The sequence below is a fragment of the Oncorhynchus gorbuscha genome, linkage group LG09 (genome assembly GCF_021184085.1).
Source record: "Oncorhynchus gorbuscha isolate QuinsamMale2020 ecotype Even-year linkage group LG09, OgorEven_v1.0, whole genome shotgun sequence".
NCBI lineage: Eukaryota > Metazoa > Chordata > Actinopteri > Salmoniformes > Salmonidae > Oncorhynchus > Oncorhynchus gorbuscha.
The window spans coordinates 41,237,242-41,255,030 of record NC_060181.1 but is presented as its reverse complement, the minus strand read 5'-3'; the positions used below and the strand labels follow the sequence as shown (position 1 = coordinate 41,255,030).

Sequence of the window (17,789 nt, the reverse complement as noted above, 5' to 3'; positions counted from 1 at the left end):
TGACTGCACTGAGAACTGACAGAGGGCGTGGAGGGGGACTACAACTGGCATGCAGTTACTGTTAGAAAGGGGTCACACACACTAACCTTTAAAGAGGCGATACGCATTTTGTAACACAAACAAAAATAAGACCCCGAGTATATTCCTTACTCTCACAAGCCTTGAGACAAGTAAGAGAAATACACAGATGGTTTCTCCATCAGAATGACGGACGCCATAATAACACCAACAAAAGCAGTAGCTGCCCTTATGCGATTAGGCTTCTCAAACAGACAGTGGCGTGTATTTATGGATGCCAAGGGAAGCCAAGCAAGGCTTTCCCAAAAAAATGGGAAAATATATCAATAATAATGTATCTTTCGTCTCTCTGCATTCAAATTGCAAGAGGCTGAATGTAACTTACCTGAGAAAACATCCGAGCGAGGGAAACAGCACCCCACTGTCTCTGTATGTGTAGGCCATCTATCTGATGCTGTCTGGTCCTACAGAGTATGACATTGGTGCCAACTGTAGCATTGAATGCAAGGGAAGCAAGTGAGCATTTGGCCTCCCCTGATAGAAAAAAAGTATAAAATAATAGCCAAGTAAGCTCAACTGTGAATGGTCCTGGCGCACCAAAAAAAAGTGTAAAGGGAAGCCAGTTTGGATTTGGCGTCCCTCCTATCAAATCAATCTCATTGAGAGCATACATCATTGACCGAAACAACTTGAATTGTTGCATCTCGTTGTGTTGTTGTCCTCCGGTGGATAGCTAGCTAGATAAAATTGTCCCATTTTCTATATTAGCCACAGATGAAGATAGGGATTTGGACTTGTGGTTTTACTTAATTCTCCGTACTGACCAATGATTATAACTGATTCACACATTGTGCCCCTGGCTTGAGAGGATGGAAGTTCAAAATGTAGCTAGAAGTAGGAGGCTAATGTTAACGAGCTAACGTTGCCAATGAAAGAAAGTGAGCAGGCATATTAGCCAGGTAACCTAGGACAACAAAAAATAAAAGTATGTACGATATGACAGAGTGATAGTTTCGTCAGCATGAAAGAGAGGAGGATGGCACTGCCATTTATCTACAAGTAGGGTGAGTCAACTTGTTTTTCTACTTGCACAAAGGAACACGCGCACACACACACACACACACACACACACACACACACACACACACACACACACACACACACACACACACACACACACACACACACACACACACACACACACACACACACACACACACACACACACACACACACACACACACACCATGAACATCATATTTAGCACTAATATGCGTGCCAGTTGGTACACATCATATTTAGCTTACGTTGATTGGACTAATATGCGTGCCAGTTATGGTATTCATGTACACATTTCAGTGAAAGTTTCATCTAATTTATAATAACATCTTCATATCTCAAAATCTGTCTGTCTGCAACACACTCGAAACATTGTATCAACTATTAAGTTGGGCCCAACCCCGAAACTTGCAACATTGTATAAAATATTCTGGGCCCTCAGATTCCTGTGCCAGTGTCCACGGGACAGACACAGCTGTAGGCTATTTGCGCAAGAGATAAGAAGATGTGCTTGACTTGGGCAGGAGCTCACCAGAGCAGAGTACCGGCACCTTACATTCTCTACTGATTGAGCTCTTGTTCCTCTTATAGAATATTAGCTCAAAAGTATGGTGGAGCTCCTACACCTAAATATAAACAGTAGCACCACCCAAAATGAGTACCGGAACCTATTTCAGCCCAAGTCAAGCCTATTTTATGATGTTTCCACTGGATTAGAGCATGACATTTTTCCCTTTCACACTGGCTGATTATTGAAAGGGAGAGAGCTGGAAAGATTTTTCAAATACATTGAGGAACTATTGTAATTCAAAATACTTTGTTTGCTTGCTAGTTTGAGGTGAAGGAAACATCACTTTGAGAAGCTCCACAGGTCATTTATTTGTGGTTGTTGGTTAAGCCAATCAGAAATAGTATCAGATCCACAAATGGGCACATAGGGAAAGGGGGATACCTAGTCAGTTGTCCAACTGAAATGTGTCTTCTGCATTTAACCCAACCCTTCTGAATCAGAGAGGTGCGGGGGGCTGCCTTAATCAGAGAGGTGCGGGGGGCTGCCTTAATCAGAGAGGTGCGGGGGGCTGCCTTAATTAGAGAGGTGCGGGGGGCTGCCTTAATCAGAGAGGTGCGGGGGGCTGCCTTAATCAGAGAGGTGCGGGGGGCTGCCTTAATCAGAGAGGTGCGGGGGGCTGCCTTAATCAGAGAGGTGCGGGGGGCTACCAGGTGTCTTCAGCACCCGGGGAACAATGGGTTAACTGCCTTGCTCAGGGGAAGAAAGACAGATTTTTGTCTTTGACCTTGTCAGCTCTGGGATTCGATCCAGCAACCTTCCCGTTACAGGCCCAATGCTCTAACCTTGATATGCCTACATTTGCACGCAGGCCAGGTAGCCAAAAGGCCTACCTCTATGCCTGCACGTCCTTACTCGACATTTACAAGAGTGCTCCAAACAAAAGACAATGATGAAATTGACAGATCTCGTAAATGAAATGAAATAAACCAAAACGTGTTTCTCACAAGTGTAGCATAGGTTGTAAACTCTGCAAACAATGTGTCCACGTTCGACAATGAGAACAGGAAGACTGGAATAATATTGAATGCATTCAAATAAATGACCGTAACCAAAGTTACAAACATTGTTGATTAGAAATTATAAGAATTAACAGTAAATGTACTACTGGTGATATACTTTATGTAAATGGAAATTGATTAACACAAACAATCTTACCCAAACAATACACACAATAAAGTTATGAAACAAGGAATGTGTACAAATTGTCAGGGAGCGTATTCTGGAGAGAGAAGTGCGTTGTGCATCTGGGCGCTTAGTCAATCCGACATGGTCATTAACCATGCATCATTTACGCTGATATGGCCTCAGCAGAAGTCGGGGCATTCATACCTCTTGCGCTTTGCGGAGCAGAGCTGTTGTCAAGGAAGTGAGTTTGTGTTTATACAGGATGTACCGCCCACACCTACCATCAACCAATCCATGCTGAGCTATACAGAGCCCACCTCATTGTTTCAAAATGTGGAAGGCGCATGGCGATGCGGTGCGGAGCTCGATTTGGCCTCTGCAGGCTCAGCAATTGCATCACACTCTCCATATGGAGCCACTGACCACATGTACTAATCAAGCATAAATGGGCTTTTATTCTAGGCCATCAATCAGCAATATATATTTGTTACTGCTCGACTAAAACAATCTCGGTCGACTGACAGCCTAACGACCAAACAATCGACTTATTGGGGTCAGCCCTAGTTGTCATTGTATTAGACTAAGCATAGGTGATTTGATGATGTTGAAGTTGAAATGGTACTGGAATACGGGAGGCGGCTCCTGTTTTCTTTGCGACTTCCGGTAACTCTCTGTGGATCTAAATGAATAGTTGTTTAGTTAACTTGCTTGACCGTGCTGTAGACCATGTAACTGTTTGTTACATGCAATACGCATTGTGGACATTGCCGGACAGTGGTTTGCTCTCCAGTTTTATGATGAAACAAAAAGGTGTGGTTGAATGTATTCTGCCACCGTCTTCTCACTGTCTTCTTTAGGTCTATATATCACGGTCACAAGCCATATGAACTAACAGGATTTATAGAGAAAAGCACGCAATTATCAGAACACATAGGGTGTAATATGGCTTCATTTTTTTACCCAAGCACTACTACTGAAAAAAGATGCTGCACCTTAACAGTTAGGAGTGAGCTACAGTCATACTATAGTAAAGCAAATTAAATGGATTCCAAAGCTGTTAAGCTGATAAGGAAATATATTTTTGACATAATTGTATTAAAAATATTTTTTTTTTAAATGTTTTTTACAGAATTGTAACTATGATTCTATTCCGATGATGATATAATTCTATAACTACATTTTTGATTCATGTGCATTACTATTTCTCAAACTGAGCTACAGTCATTACAGAAAGTGAAGTGGTAAGATCCAGTACGCGGATCAGCTGCACCCATATTGGGCTTAACTGAAAAAAAGACTGAGGACAGTGGACAATGACTACAGAGCAAACATCTACTAGAACTGGAACTCCACTGGGATAATACCACAGCAAATATACTGACCATCATCACAAATATCCACACAGAACTGGCAGTTGAGCCTGAAAACACTACAGCAAACAGCAATGGACAAAATTGAGATACAAATGGAGTCACTAGGACAAACATAGAGATATCCTAGACACAACCTAGACAAACACAAAGGTAAAGCCCATGTCGTGTGATGAGCTACAACAGTTTCATATTACATTAGGTTAAAGGGAAAGGAACAACTGAAGTACTTCGGACATACATTACAGTATATCCTATGACCACAGCACAGCCATGATAAAAATGTCATAACACATGGCCTCTCATATATTATTGCTTAAATAGATCTCCAGATGGACTGACAGCGGTGGCGACAACTTAAGAGACACAGATTACCCAATGTTTGTTTGAGAGAAAAGGATAGCCTAAAGTGCAAGAATATGACAGATTCTTTAAATACTTATTTTCTGTGTTTTTGCATTTTCAAAAAATGTGGCCAAAATCCACACCCCCAAAAAACGAAATGGAATTCAAGTAATTGAACCGACATCTGTCAATTATTTCTTTAATAACCTATAAAAAAAACAAAATGTCACTTAATCACTGAGCACTAGAAAGTATTTTCAAATAATTTCCAATAAATAGTAGGCTATTTGAAAACATTTTCAAATAATTGTTTCCAAATACATACCGGTAGGGCCAAAGTATTTAAGTATTTTGTACTTTCAAATATATACCAATACTTTCCATGTGTATTTCTAAATACATTCCAATGCTTTTATTTTAAAATAAAAAATATCAAAACACTTACATTTCAAAGTATGTGAAAGTAATTGAAATAGTATTTTTACCCAGGTGTGGCTCACACCAACATTTCAAACTTACAGCGCATTTGGAAATGATTCAGACCCCTTCCTTTTCCCCACATGTTGTTACTTTACAGCAGAGGTGTGGACTCAAGTCATATGACTTGGACTCGAGTAAGACTCGAGTCACAAATATGATGACTTGCAACTCGACTTTGACTTTAACACCAATGACTCGTGACTGAACTTGGACTTGAGCCTTTTAACTCGAACTGACTTGATACCCTCTCGAAGCCCAAATATGAAAAATAATGCTATTTTAAATAGTGTGTAACGCATCAAATCTTCATTTAACGGTTTAGAGTTTGAATCGGACAGCGGCCAATCAAATTGTGCCAGCTGAGAAAAAGTTGCACGAGGCAGTGCAGAGGAACGTCGGTAGGTGAATTCAGACTGTGCCCTTGGAAAGATGATACCCCAAATTATTGTTTTCGGATAAAAAGGCTACGTCGTGGCTAATATAGCCGACAGCTATACATTTGATTACTTTACTAGTGTATCATGTAGGCTAATGTAACGTTAAATCAATGAGCCTCCACACAGTCAGTGCAGGAACGTGATCATTGCACCCAAGATTGAGCTACAACTGGCTAGGCAGTTGGTAGCCTAAATCCTGCCTGATGTTACTGCTGTTCCTAAAACCATTGACATATGTTAGCCTACTGTAACCACACAGAGGGTGTGTGTGTGTTTGTTTGTTTGTTTTAAGGTTGGACTATTATGTACAAGCCTACATCGCCTGATTGCGCCCCATAGTGATCCTCGATAGTTGATTGCTATGTGAGGCAGCGGTTCTTTCTCATGGCTACCCATATATTTCCATCGAAATATAAAGTTTATTTTTGAAAGTAATGGGGACCTTCAATGCTGCAGAAATGTTTTGGTACCCTTCCCCAGATCTGTGCCTCAACACGATCCTGTCTCTGAACTCCAAGGACAATTCCTTGGACCTCATGGCTTGGTTTTTCAGATTAAAATTAATTGAATACATTTTAGAACAAGGCTGTAACGTAACAAAATGTGGAAAAAGTGAAGGGGTCTGAATACTTTCCGAATGCACTATATCTCCAGAAGGACTGACAGACCCTAAAAGTATCAACATGCTTCATTTCGACTGGAGTCTAGTCGATCTCGGCAAGCCGAACCAAACGAGTGTTCCTTTTTCCATTTTGAGGTGCCGTAGCCAGTATATACTTACTCAAAATAGTCCAAATTAATCTAAAATAACTCAAGAAATCGGTCATTAATTTTGATGTTTGTTTTAAAGAGATATTAGTCACACAATTTTACATCTAAATAAGATGTTTGGCGGGGTATTTGTCAATGGAAAAATATGAAAACGAGTCATCTCGTTGAATGACAAGAAGTACTTTATTGAAGAATCACTATGGTTGATCAATCACTGACAAAGGGGCGTAAGACTTTGGTCCGAACTTCGGCTTGCCTTCAGAAAAAATGTGGTGTGCCCGAACAACTCAAAAACCCCTCACCAAATTCCACCGAAACGTCACAAAATGTCATCAAAATATAGGCATAAACTCCACCGAACTGTGTCAGTTGGGATGCATGCGGATGCCTTAACTGACCTTTGATCTGGGAGCAGTCAGAGATCTGGTCTTCTTGGTGTGACTGACATCAGGCCAGTCCTCAGCATCCCTACCTAGGGCATCACCACCAGATCCATTGGTCTCAGCAGCACTGGAGAACGAACACACAAACACAACCTGATTAGGTGTGCTTGCTGAAGGCAAAGCACAACTCTAGATTTCTTACATACTTATTATTCCACTCGCTCTAGCGCTTAAACCTCTTGAGCTATTAACACTAAACCACCTTTAGAATGTGTAGACGGACCATATTCAGGTTGCTTGAGAAAATATTTGATACTTTATAAAGTACCAGTCGAAAGTTTGAACACCCCTGTACTCATTTAAGGGTTTTTCTTAATTTTTTACCATTTTCTACATTGTAGAATAATAGTGAAGACATCAAAACTATGAAATAACACACATGGAATTATTTGAGATTCTTCAAAGTAGCCACCCTTTGCCTCGATGACAGCTTTGCACACTCTTGGCATTCTCTCAACCAGCTTCACCCGGAATGCTTTTCCAACCGAGTTCCCACATATGCTGAGCACTTGTTGGCTGCTTTTCCATCACTCTGCGGCACAACTCATCCCAAACCATCTCAATTTGGTTGAAGTTGGGTGTTTGTGCAGGCCAGGTCATCTGGCCTTCACAAGCTATGTGCGGAGTTAGAAAGTTGGCTGTCAGACGTATTACAATGGAAATGCACTTTTAATCCATTTGTCTGCATATATCAAGACAATGCATATGAGGGTGCAGTGAGATACCTGATTGGTTGGACAATACCTTTCTCGTTTATCATCTTTAAAATATATAGTATACTTAAAAGCTGGAAATCAACCAATCCTCAATCGTTAACGCAATGGAAAGGTCAAATGCTTTATTATCTAAAAATAGAAAGTGTGTGGGCGACAGAGAGAAACAAAATGGTGCCGTTTAAGGCCATGGGGGTGTGTGCTAGTGGGTCTGGGCAGGTGTGATGTAGTTGATGTTTGTATGTTGTTGTCATTTTTTATGTGTATGTTTTGTATTGTTTATAAAAGATCAAATAAAATATACAGTATATAAAAAAAATATGATCTCTGTTACAATAGACAGACATCGCCAATGTCATGATGAGGTATTGCATGTAAAGGGAGTGAAGTTGAATGAGTGGCAGATGATCCATTGGAGTGATCCAATTCCAAATTTCATATTTTCACCTCAAGGGTACAGCATTCCTCCCTAAAATACAGTATAGGTCTGCTGCTAAGGAGAGACTGTCGAGCGCTATAAAATCAGACAGGTTCAATGTCTTCTACACACACAAACAACTACAAACAAAACCCATCGCCTCACTTTCAAGTTTCTACCGTGTCATCTGCAATGCTTGGCCTGTCAATCATTCTGTCCGTCCATCATCCCACAGAGAAGACAAGCATGGGGTTTCTCTGGTTCAGAGGGAAGAGTGTTGATGCATGTAGACGGGTCATGTCATCTTCCAAGATCCTTCCCTGGCGACATGTATACCCTGACAGAAGCACAATGCCTTGCTTGTGTGGGCTTCATAAAGACTTCATATAAAGGCTCATAGACCGACATCTTCCGATCGAAGACGTGATTTGGCTGCTGTTCAACTGGGCATACCTAAAGAGCAGGTGACAGCTGCCTCCATCTGCACAGGCAGAAATAGAGGGAGAAAGTGAGGAGCGCCTCAGTGTAACTAGACAGAATGCTTTAAGAGTTCAGGATTTGCATAGAGATATACATGTATATTGGTTCACAGCCAGCCAAGCCACCCAGTTTCCCTATTCAAATGATTTAATATACTGTAAGGCTCACCTTAAGGGCTCAGACTATTCTTCACAAATTAAATTTGGGATTTTAAAGTTCTGCTCAAACGATGCGTTATGCCAACCTTAATCGTTAATAGAATCACATGCACACAGTATATAATCTAATTAAAGTTGACAACAAACTATACTCAGGAAAATCTTTGAAACTGTTGCATGATTAAGTTTATATTTTTGTTCAGTGTATAGTAATCGAAAATATAAACGCAACATGTTAAGTGTTGGTCCCGTGTTTCGTGAGTTGAAATATAAGATCCAGGAAATGTTCAATGTGCACAAAAAGTGTATTTCTCACTAATTTTGTGCACACATTTATTTACATTCCTGTCAAGTGAGCATTTCTCTTTTGCCAAGATAATCCATCCACCTGACGGGTGTGGAATATCAAGATGCTGATTAAACAGCATAATCATTACACAGGTGCAGCTTGTGCTGGGGACAATAAAAGGCAACTCTAAAATGTGTCACACAACACAATGCCACAGATGTCTCAAGTTGAGGGAGCGTGCAATTGACATGCTGACTGCAGGAATGTCGACCAGAGCTGTTGCCAGAGAATTGAATGTTAATTTCTCTACCAATGTCTTTTTAGATCATTTGACAGTAAAGTCCAAACAGCCTCACAACCTTAGACTAGATGTAACCACGCCAGCCCAGGACCTCCACATCTGGCTTCTTCACTTGCAGGATGGTCTGAGACCAGCCACCCGGAAAGCTGATGAAACTTTGGGTTTGCACAAACGAAGGATTTCTGCAATCTGTCAGAAACCGTCTCAGGGAAGCTCATCTGCGTGCTCTTCGTCTTCACCATGGTCTTGACCTGACTGCAGTTTGGCATCGGAACTGACTTCAGTGGGCAAATGCTCACCTTCAATGGCCACTGAAGTGTGCTCTTGAAGAGTGAATCCTGGTTTCAACTGTACAAGGCAGATGACAGATGGTTTGCTGATGTCAATATTGTGAACAGAGTGCCCCATGGTGGCGGTGGGGTTATGATATGGGCAGGCATAAACTACAGACAACGAACACAACTGCATTTTATCAATGGCAATTTGAATGTACAGAGATGCCATGATAGGATCCTGAGGCCCATTGTTTGTGTCATTCATCCGCCTCCATCACCTCATGTTTCAGCATGATAATGCACAGCCACATGTTCCAAAGGTCTGTACACAATTCCTGGAAGCTGAGAAATGTCCCAGTTATTCCATGGCCTGCATACTCACCAGACATGTCATCTATTGAGCATGTTTGTGATGCCTTGGATTGATGTATATGACAGCCTGTTCCAGTTCCCGCCAACATCCAGCAACTTTGCATTCCACAATCCACAATCAACAGCCTGATCAACTCTATGCAAAGGGGATGTGTCGCGCTGCACGACGCAAATTGTGGTCGCACCAGATACCGACTGGTTTTCTGATCCACGTCCCTACCTTTTACTGTGTCTGTGACCAACAGATGCAGGTCTGTATTTCCAGTCAAATCCATAGATTAGGGACTAACGAATCTATTTTAATTGCCTGATTTCCTTATGTGTAACATCTTTGAAATTGTTGCATGTGGTTTAAAAATTTCTGTTCAGTGTAGTAGTAAGGGGGAGACTGGTATTGACACACATGTGCAAGCATGCATGTATAATATGACGTTCGGTTGGAGTCTAGGAAGTTTCACCCAACATCTATTCGACTCAGTCTGTTTAACTCAAATGTTGGGCAATAAATACAGTGCTATAAAACATGAGAATTCTACAGAGTAAACTACTATTATCTCTTGCTGATATGCCTTAATTGCAGGTCAACAAACTCTTATTTGCACACCCAGTAAACCAATAAGGTCTGTTGACGAAGCGTCGTTTCGAGATCCAGGAAACACATTGTGGAGCATACAAGAATGCTCGTATACCGGGATCACTGAGTGGACATGACAGTTGGGATCAATAGTCAAATGGCTAAACATGAACAATAGAAGGCAACATCACATTCAGAGATGGGAGAAGGTACTGGGTCAAAAAATATCAAGCACATATCGGTTTCACTATTGATTTAGCTACCATTGTAAAACTATGAAGAGGGGAGTGTGGACAAGTGGTGGAAAGTACACAATTTCTCATTGTGCCTCTTCTCTGTGCTAAGGCATAAATATGTCCATATAGACAGTCCTCCTTAGATACAGATAATGTAGCTACAATTCTGGCTAGACAGATGACCGTGAAGAAGCTAAGCTACACACAAGGGCAGAATGGAGTGGGACGTGCCTTGAGTTGTGTCAAGACAAATTTTATTTTTAAATTGTGGAAAAGGGGTTATGCTGAGGCCAGTTTGCCTCTTGTCACACAACTGCTCTGAGCACTACGTGATAAGTTCTGTTAACACTCCACACTGGATTTTTAGACTAAACGGCATGGAGTGCTCTATATTTGGAAGCATCTTTACCTGTGTGGTTTTGGCAATGCTGACTGGATATTGTAATGGTATTGTATGTCGTTCTGAGTCTCACATATGGGATTAATGTCCTTTTTTAAACATTTTCAATGAGACATGTGTACTTAAAACCTTTCCCCTTCACCACTCCCCATTGAAGAGATAAAGGTGATTTCACTAGAAGGGGTTGTGGGTTATGTGTAGATAATCCTCTAAGAAAACCAATGGTCCAGACCTCATGCCTCTATCATAATCCGCTCAGAAGTTATTGTTTTTTTTAATCTTTGATGGCCAGAATTCGGGTGACTAAATTCAGCTCATGTCATGCTACTTTTGCGACACACGGGAAAAACTTTGAAGATGACGACCACAAAATGCAAAAATCTTCAAAAGTTGTTCAGAGAGACCTTAATGGATATATTAGGTTACGAAAATCTGACTTTTTGGATATAAGGTCAATGATATGTTAGAGAAAGAACCCCACTGAACGATTCAGAACATGAATACTTATATTTGTCTTGGTAAAAATTGATTTTATAACACAAGGAAGTGATTTATCACCAAAGTCTATACTAAATAGTCAAAAATGGTAAAGACCCTTGATACCCTAGAAGTGACTAACCAAAACAAACACTGCCTAAACCTCAACTCCATTGTTTTACTGGTTTGGCCCTCCTGCCTTTGAATGAACTCTTCTATGAAAAGGAGATGTTTACTCTTGCTGTTGATCCAGGTATTGAGGTGTATATTTGGCATTGTTCAAATAAGGCGACCTGATGTATTGGTGCCAATAAAAACAGATGTCAACCGCCACTTTCTAAAACGACAAAACCCCATGATTGCACCTAATGCAGTGAGCTAGAGCAAAGCAGACGTTTACTCTAATGGATCCCACATACCAGTACAATGATCAAACGTTTGCGTGCAGGGGGTACTTAGCACCTCTGAACAGAGCGTCAGCGGTCAATCGCTTTTGTGTTCGACCACATCGTCAATGAAGCCATCAGCCTTGTTAAAATACACCAAAACAAAAATTGGCAGTAGAGTTCCATTCTTAAGCATAGTTTGGCAATGCTATTCCCTCTGTATTTTCCTTTGAAGCTTTCCAATGTTGGCTAACTAGCTTGCTAGTGGGGCTAATGTTGCTTTTGTTGTAGAAAGCCGTTGTTGATACTAGCCAGATGGCCACAGCTAGTTAACTAGCTAGCAAGATGACGAAGGAACAATTTAATTCACTCTCCATAATCCCAAAGTGTCAGCCCATAGACAGTGTTGTTTTTAGCTCGCTAGCTAACGTTAGCTAAACCGTTAGCGTGCCATTCGCTACCGAGCACAACACTTTTTTCCTTTTTGCTGTCACTCCTGTCAGCTCCCCCACATGGAGATTTGTGCTCTATCATTGGCTCAAAGCCAAGTTATCGGGCGACTGAGGAGCATTGCGATTCTACAAGTAGAAACATCTGGTTCGTCAGTACCAGCTCGGTGCGCAGCAGGTACGTATTTTGTTCTAGCAAGAGAAGGAACAGCCTCCTACTGTGATACTTAAGTACTTATCGACAGTCAGATTCTCAATATGCTTCATGCTTAATTAGGGTTGCACATTTTGGGGAATATTCAGAGGTGGAAACTTTCCCTGAGAATTAATGAAAATATATGCAAAATAATACTAATGCCATTTAAATGTAGTTGTAAATGTTTTTTTGCATTGGATATATTTACAATATCATATGGGGACAGAAACATAAACCTTTTACCTAATCATACTAGACATAATTGCAAATGATTAAATCCTTCCAATAGAAATAAAACAAACTATTTAGTTACGAATTGAACGAGTTGACTCTTCACATGGGATGATTTCACTGAACAACAAAAGAAAGGGAATTTTGAATGAACCATCGCATCTACCAAAAACATTTTCAACATAAAATGATAGTCTAGAAACTAAAGATTTGGTTGTCTTCCTCTCAGGCTTCCATGTCTTCTCCCTGGACTTCCTCAATGTCCACCTCGTGAACATCATCTTTACTGGCCTCATCTTTACTGTCACTTTCCAACATTGTTAAGGATGGCTCGTTGTCAGGCTCAAAAAGCCTCAAATTTGCCCTGATGGCCACCAATTTTTCAACCCTTGTATTGGTCAGCCTGTTGCGTACTTTGTTGTGTGTGTTCCCAAACAAGGACCTGTTGCACTCTGAGGTGGCTGATATTGGTGGGATTTGGAGGATGATGGAGGCAACATGGGAAAGAGCCTCAGATCCACAAAGTCCCTTCCACCTGGTGGCTGATGAGATATGTTGGGATGACTGCCATATTGCATCTCCATCCCAAAGCCCTTGCTTGGAAGTGTACTTCGCCAGACTGCCGAGAACCTTGCCCTCATCCAGTCCAAGGTGGCGAGACACAGTAGTGATGACACCACAGGCCTTATTGATCTCTGCACCAGACAGGATGCTCTTGCCAGCATACTTGGGGTCCAACATGTACACTGCGGCCTGTATGGGCTTCAGGCAGAAGTCTTCACATTTCAAAAAATGTATTTCAGAACTACAGTTTCTTCTGCTTGGAGCAGAGCAACAGTGAAGTGGGCAGGGCAGTACGGATTTCTTCTCTTACATCTGTAAGCAGAATCTGAACATTAGACAGGATGGCATTGTCTCCCTCAATTCATGCAATGGCTACTACTATAGGTTTCAGGAGGTTCAGGCTGCATACCACTTTCTCTCAAAATACATCATCCAGGAGGATCCTCTTGATGGGGCTGTCCATATCGGCAGACTGTGATATGGCCATTTCTTGGAGAGACTCCTTCCCCTCCAGGAGACTGTCAAACATGATGACAACACCACCCAAACGGGTGCTGCTGGGCAGCTTCAATGTGGTGCTTTTATTCTTCTCACTTTGCTTGCTGAGGGAGAATGCTGCTATATCTTGATGACCCTTCACCTACCTAACCATTTCCTTGGCTCTATTGTAGAGTGGATCCGTTGTTTTCAGTGACATGATGTCCTTGCGGAGCAGATTCGATGCATGAGCAGCACAGCCAATGGGTGTGATGTGAGGGTAGGACTTCTCCACTTTAGACCAAGCAGCCTTCATGTTCGCAGCATTATCTGTCACCCGTGCAAATACCTTCAGAGATGATTGCAATACAGTCTGCTTCTCTATAATTTGCTTGACCTTCACTTGAACTTTGTTGAACTCTGCATCCAGCAAATGAGTAGATAAAGCATGTCTGGTGGAGGGGTGTATGTTGGGCAAAGAACATTCATAAATCTCTTCCAATACACATTTCCTGCGAGCATCAGAGGTTAACCAGTTGCATACACAGCTCGAGCAAGACATTCATCAGCATTTCTCTGACTACGTTCCTCCATTGAGTCAAAAAAAGCTTCTGATTCCAGGAGGACCATGAGCTGTTGCTATCGATAAGGTGTCCGATTCATAATTTTCACCTCAAATAGAAGTAGAGGGACTTTTGTCAGAAGTTGCTTGTTGTGAGCACTGAGGGAACATTATACACTTGGCCAGATGATTCTGCATCTTTTTTGCATTCTTCACATATGATTTGGCACAGTATTTGCAAAAGTACACAGCTTTTCCTTCTACATTAGCTGCAGTGAAATGTCTCCACACATCAGATAGTCTCTGTGGCATTTTCCTGTAAAGATTAGAAAACAATGGGTAAAAAAAATAGTTAAGCAGTTAGATTAAACAGCTCCTTTGTAAGATAAATGTTTTAAAATGAAACATGTATGGAAACAGGTGAATTAAAATTCCTCAGTTGGCAGGCTCAAGCACGCTAAAACCCACATGGTACCAAAAACTAACTAGCAGAAGATGTTAACAAGTTAGAAATGATTTAAACACACTTTGCTGTAGGCTACTATTTACTAGTTAACAAAACAATCATGTATGTCATGTAAAATATATTCACCCCACCCAGTATTGTAATCAAAACTTACCAGAAAGCATGTAGTTCTTGGCTCAGACAGTGTAGTAGTGTGGGCTCAATAGCATCTCAATAGTGTGCAAGATCTTGAGAATCAGCTGTACATGTGATGGAAGAGTGCACTGCACATGTGATGGAAGAATGCATTATGCATGCAGAGGGTTGCAATTCCATTGAATTGGGGATAGTTTAACCAAAATATGCCACAAGACCTAGAATTGCCTTATGTGTATCCCACAAAGAAAGTTAACTGTTATAAGCTCAAATTCCAAAAATTACCGGGCTAACTTCCCATGGAAAAATTCCAGAAATTTATCGGAAAGTTTCCGACCTTTGCAACCCTATGCTTAATAGAGGTTGTAAATTGCATTCAGTGTGGTGTAGATCAGCATGTTGTTTGCGGAACAGTATGTTCTGAATCAGAGAGCCTATTCTGTAATATTTGTCTAAATGTAACATCTATTAAAATGTAATTAGGGTCCCCTGGGAAACACTGACCAACACTTCGGTTCCTACCTTGTCAATAACTCCTACCTGGCTTTTTAATTTCTTGTCATGCAAAACATCAACCATTAGAATAATTATTATTTAGAAGGAACCAGTTGTCCATATTATAGAAAGGAGGGTCTCAGCTTTCTGTAGGTATTTGTTTCTCAATGCTAAATACTGACCTCAAAACGCACTGTTTTACAAATAAATATCTGATATGGATTTCAAATATGGAGCGTGTGAAATGTGCATCGGTCATCGCAAGTGCAAAGTATTTTTTAGGACATTACATTTATTGATTAATATATAGTTACTAGCAGTAGGTTTTATATTTGTGAATGACACAAATTAATGACTTTATAATCACATAATAAGATGATTATTCCTACTTTTTTCTATAACACCATAACAACTGTAAAAGTTGGTCTGGAGCCCTGACAATTAAACCTTACCTCTGTTAGAAGTGTCCTGGCATTGAAACCCAGGGTCGCAAGTTTGACACTAGCTACAGCCAAACATTAAATATTACACATTTTAAATAGCTACAGCACAAACGGAATAAACCCTGCAGATGTATGAAATGTTATACTATATCATGAACCATAATGATAACGATCCAGTCAATTACTGTGAAAGGTAGGTTAGAGTGTTGGGCCAGTAGGCTAACCGAAATGTCTGGCTGAAGACCCAAGCCACATATATATTTGTAAGCCTAATTGTTTCCACTGTTTAGAGATGCGGGCAACAAATAGAACGAAAGTGTGAATTCATTTCAAGTCATGCACAAAATAAATAAAGTATGCTATTTAAAGTCTGTGGACTACAGTAGAACATTATAATGGTAACGTTATCACGACCATTAGTTCAAATTGCAACCTACGACAGGTGTCATTCCACCAAACCAGTATGTTGTTTCAACAAGAAAATCCTGGAACCATTTCAAGTATTTGGCATAGCCTACCCGGCGACGACTTGCTTCTCTTCATCTTTGTTGGGTTTCCTCTTTTTCTTGAATTTGAAGAGTTTAAACATTTTACGTCCACCGTCATCTTTCTCCACCGGGTCGGTTAAATTGGCTTCGCTTTTAGAAAACAAGCTTTTGAATGACTTTTTGGAACTACTCTTTTTCGCCATCTTTACGTGTATTCCCGGACACGAGGTCGATATCTGGCAAAACACCGATTTGTCACGAATCTTGACATGGAAAACACAAGTTTAGCTGAACCTGCTGACAGCAAGATGACAGCTGATCCTCGCGCTTCACTCTCTCCGGTTGCACGCGCAGTCGCGCACAGATGAGTGACAACACCGGGAGTCTGTATTGGAGTGTAGGTTTGACTCCCGGATTTGTGCATCGTTCCGGTGTGTATCGACGGAAAGTAACAGCATAACAATGTTGCCGACTTCACAAAAAAATTAACTTTCCTGTCAACAAAAGCATATGTATAATATGTAGGAACTATTTACCAGTCGTAAAGTCAAATGTGTCCCTCACTATCAACTTTTGTCTGAACCGCACCATGTTGCTGCTGTACCCAATACACAGGCTCCCGATGTTGTGGCCCAAAGCTAGCCCTTGTGATGCCTTGGCCAAGCATTTTAAGGAAATCCACATGCCTGCAGATGCGTAAATCGCTCAAATATAGACACAAGCAGAGCCAAACTATTGATAGACAGATTTTCAGACAAATATAACATGTCATTTATGCTTTTTGGCTAGATAATCTGACGTCAGTGCGTTCAAGACAACTAGGAGCTCAGAATAAAACGGAGTGCCGACTGGGAAAAATCGTATTGAATGATCATCCAACTCTAAATTCCAAGTTGGAAACTTGAGGATCATGCTGCACCCAAGACAACTTGGAAAACTCCTGCCTCCAACTTCAGCACACTTTTGAAAACTGAGAACTCAGGAAAAAAACAAGCTCTGACTGGCTCTGACAATATTTGTTTTGAAAGGTCATCCAACTCGAAATTCCAAATCGGAAACTCAGTCCTCCTCCTAGAGCTCTGATTCTTTCCCCCTAGAACTTCGAGCAGTTTCCCCTACCAGCTGTGCTGCTTCTCCATGTAGCTTGCGCAGAACAGCTGGTTGGGGAAACCGCTCGAGTTGCACAAAATAGAATATAGCTGTACAGAAAAAGTTCGGAATTACCCAATTTCATGTGTACAACTTCTAAAGACCTGCAACACAACACTGAGAGCAGGTCCGGATTATCGAACAGGCACACAGGATTGAGGGCCCCCTGGAGGCCGAGGGCCGGCCTGATATCATATGAACACGTCATAAACGATGGTAAAAAGTGTAGAATTAAAGGAAATTAGCTTTAAAACGGCAACATTTTCTCTGAACCATGGCAAAATGGGTTGAAATGTCAGTTCTCCGTCTAGCCCACACAGCGTAGCTGGTAGGGGAAACCGCTCAAATCGCACAAAATAGAATATAGTAAACTGGAATGACACAATTTCACGTGTACAACATCTAAAGACCTGCATCTCTATACTGCGAGCTTTGA

General features: G+C 41.1%; 1 protein-coding gene across 2 annotated transcripts in view; it reads right to left on the bottom strand.

Annotated features, from left to right (window-relative positions):
• Positions 1 to 17,147, bottom strand: part of LOC124043634 (beta/gamma crystallin domain-containing protein 1-like) — an 80,199-nt gene extending 63,052 nt beyond the window's left edge. For both annotated transcript variants that reach the window (XM_046362418.1, XM_046362419.1), the window contains exons 1-2: positions 16,235 to 17,147; positions 6,575 to 6,686 (exon numbers count right to left, since the gene is read on the bottom strand). In XM_046362418.1, the coding sequence (XP_046218374.1) occupies positions 6,575 to 6,686; positions 16,235 to 16,407 (285 nt within the window). In that variant the 5' untranslated portion in view covers positions 16,408 to 17,147. The remainder of the gene's footprint in view (positions 1 to 6,574; positions 6,687 to 16,234) is intronic.
• Between the last annotated feature and the right edge of the window lie 642 nt (positions 17,148 to 17,789).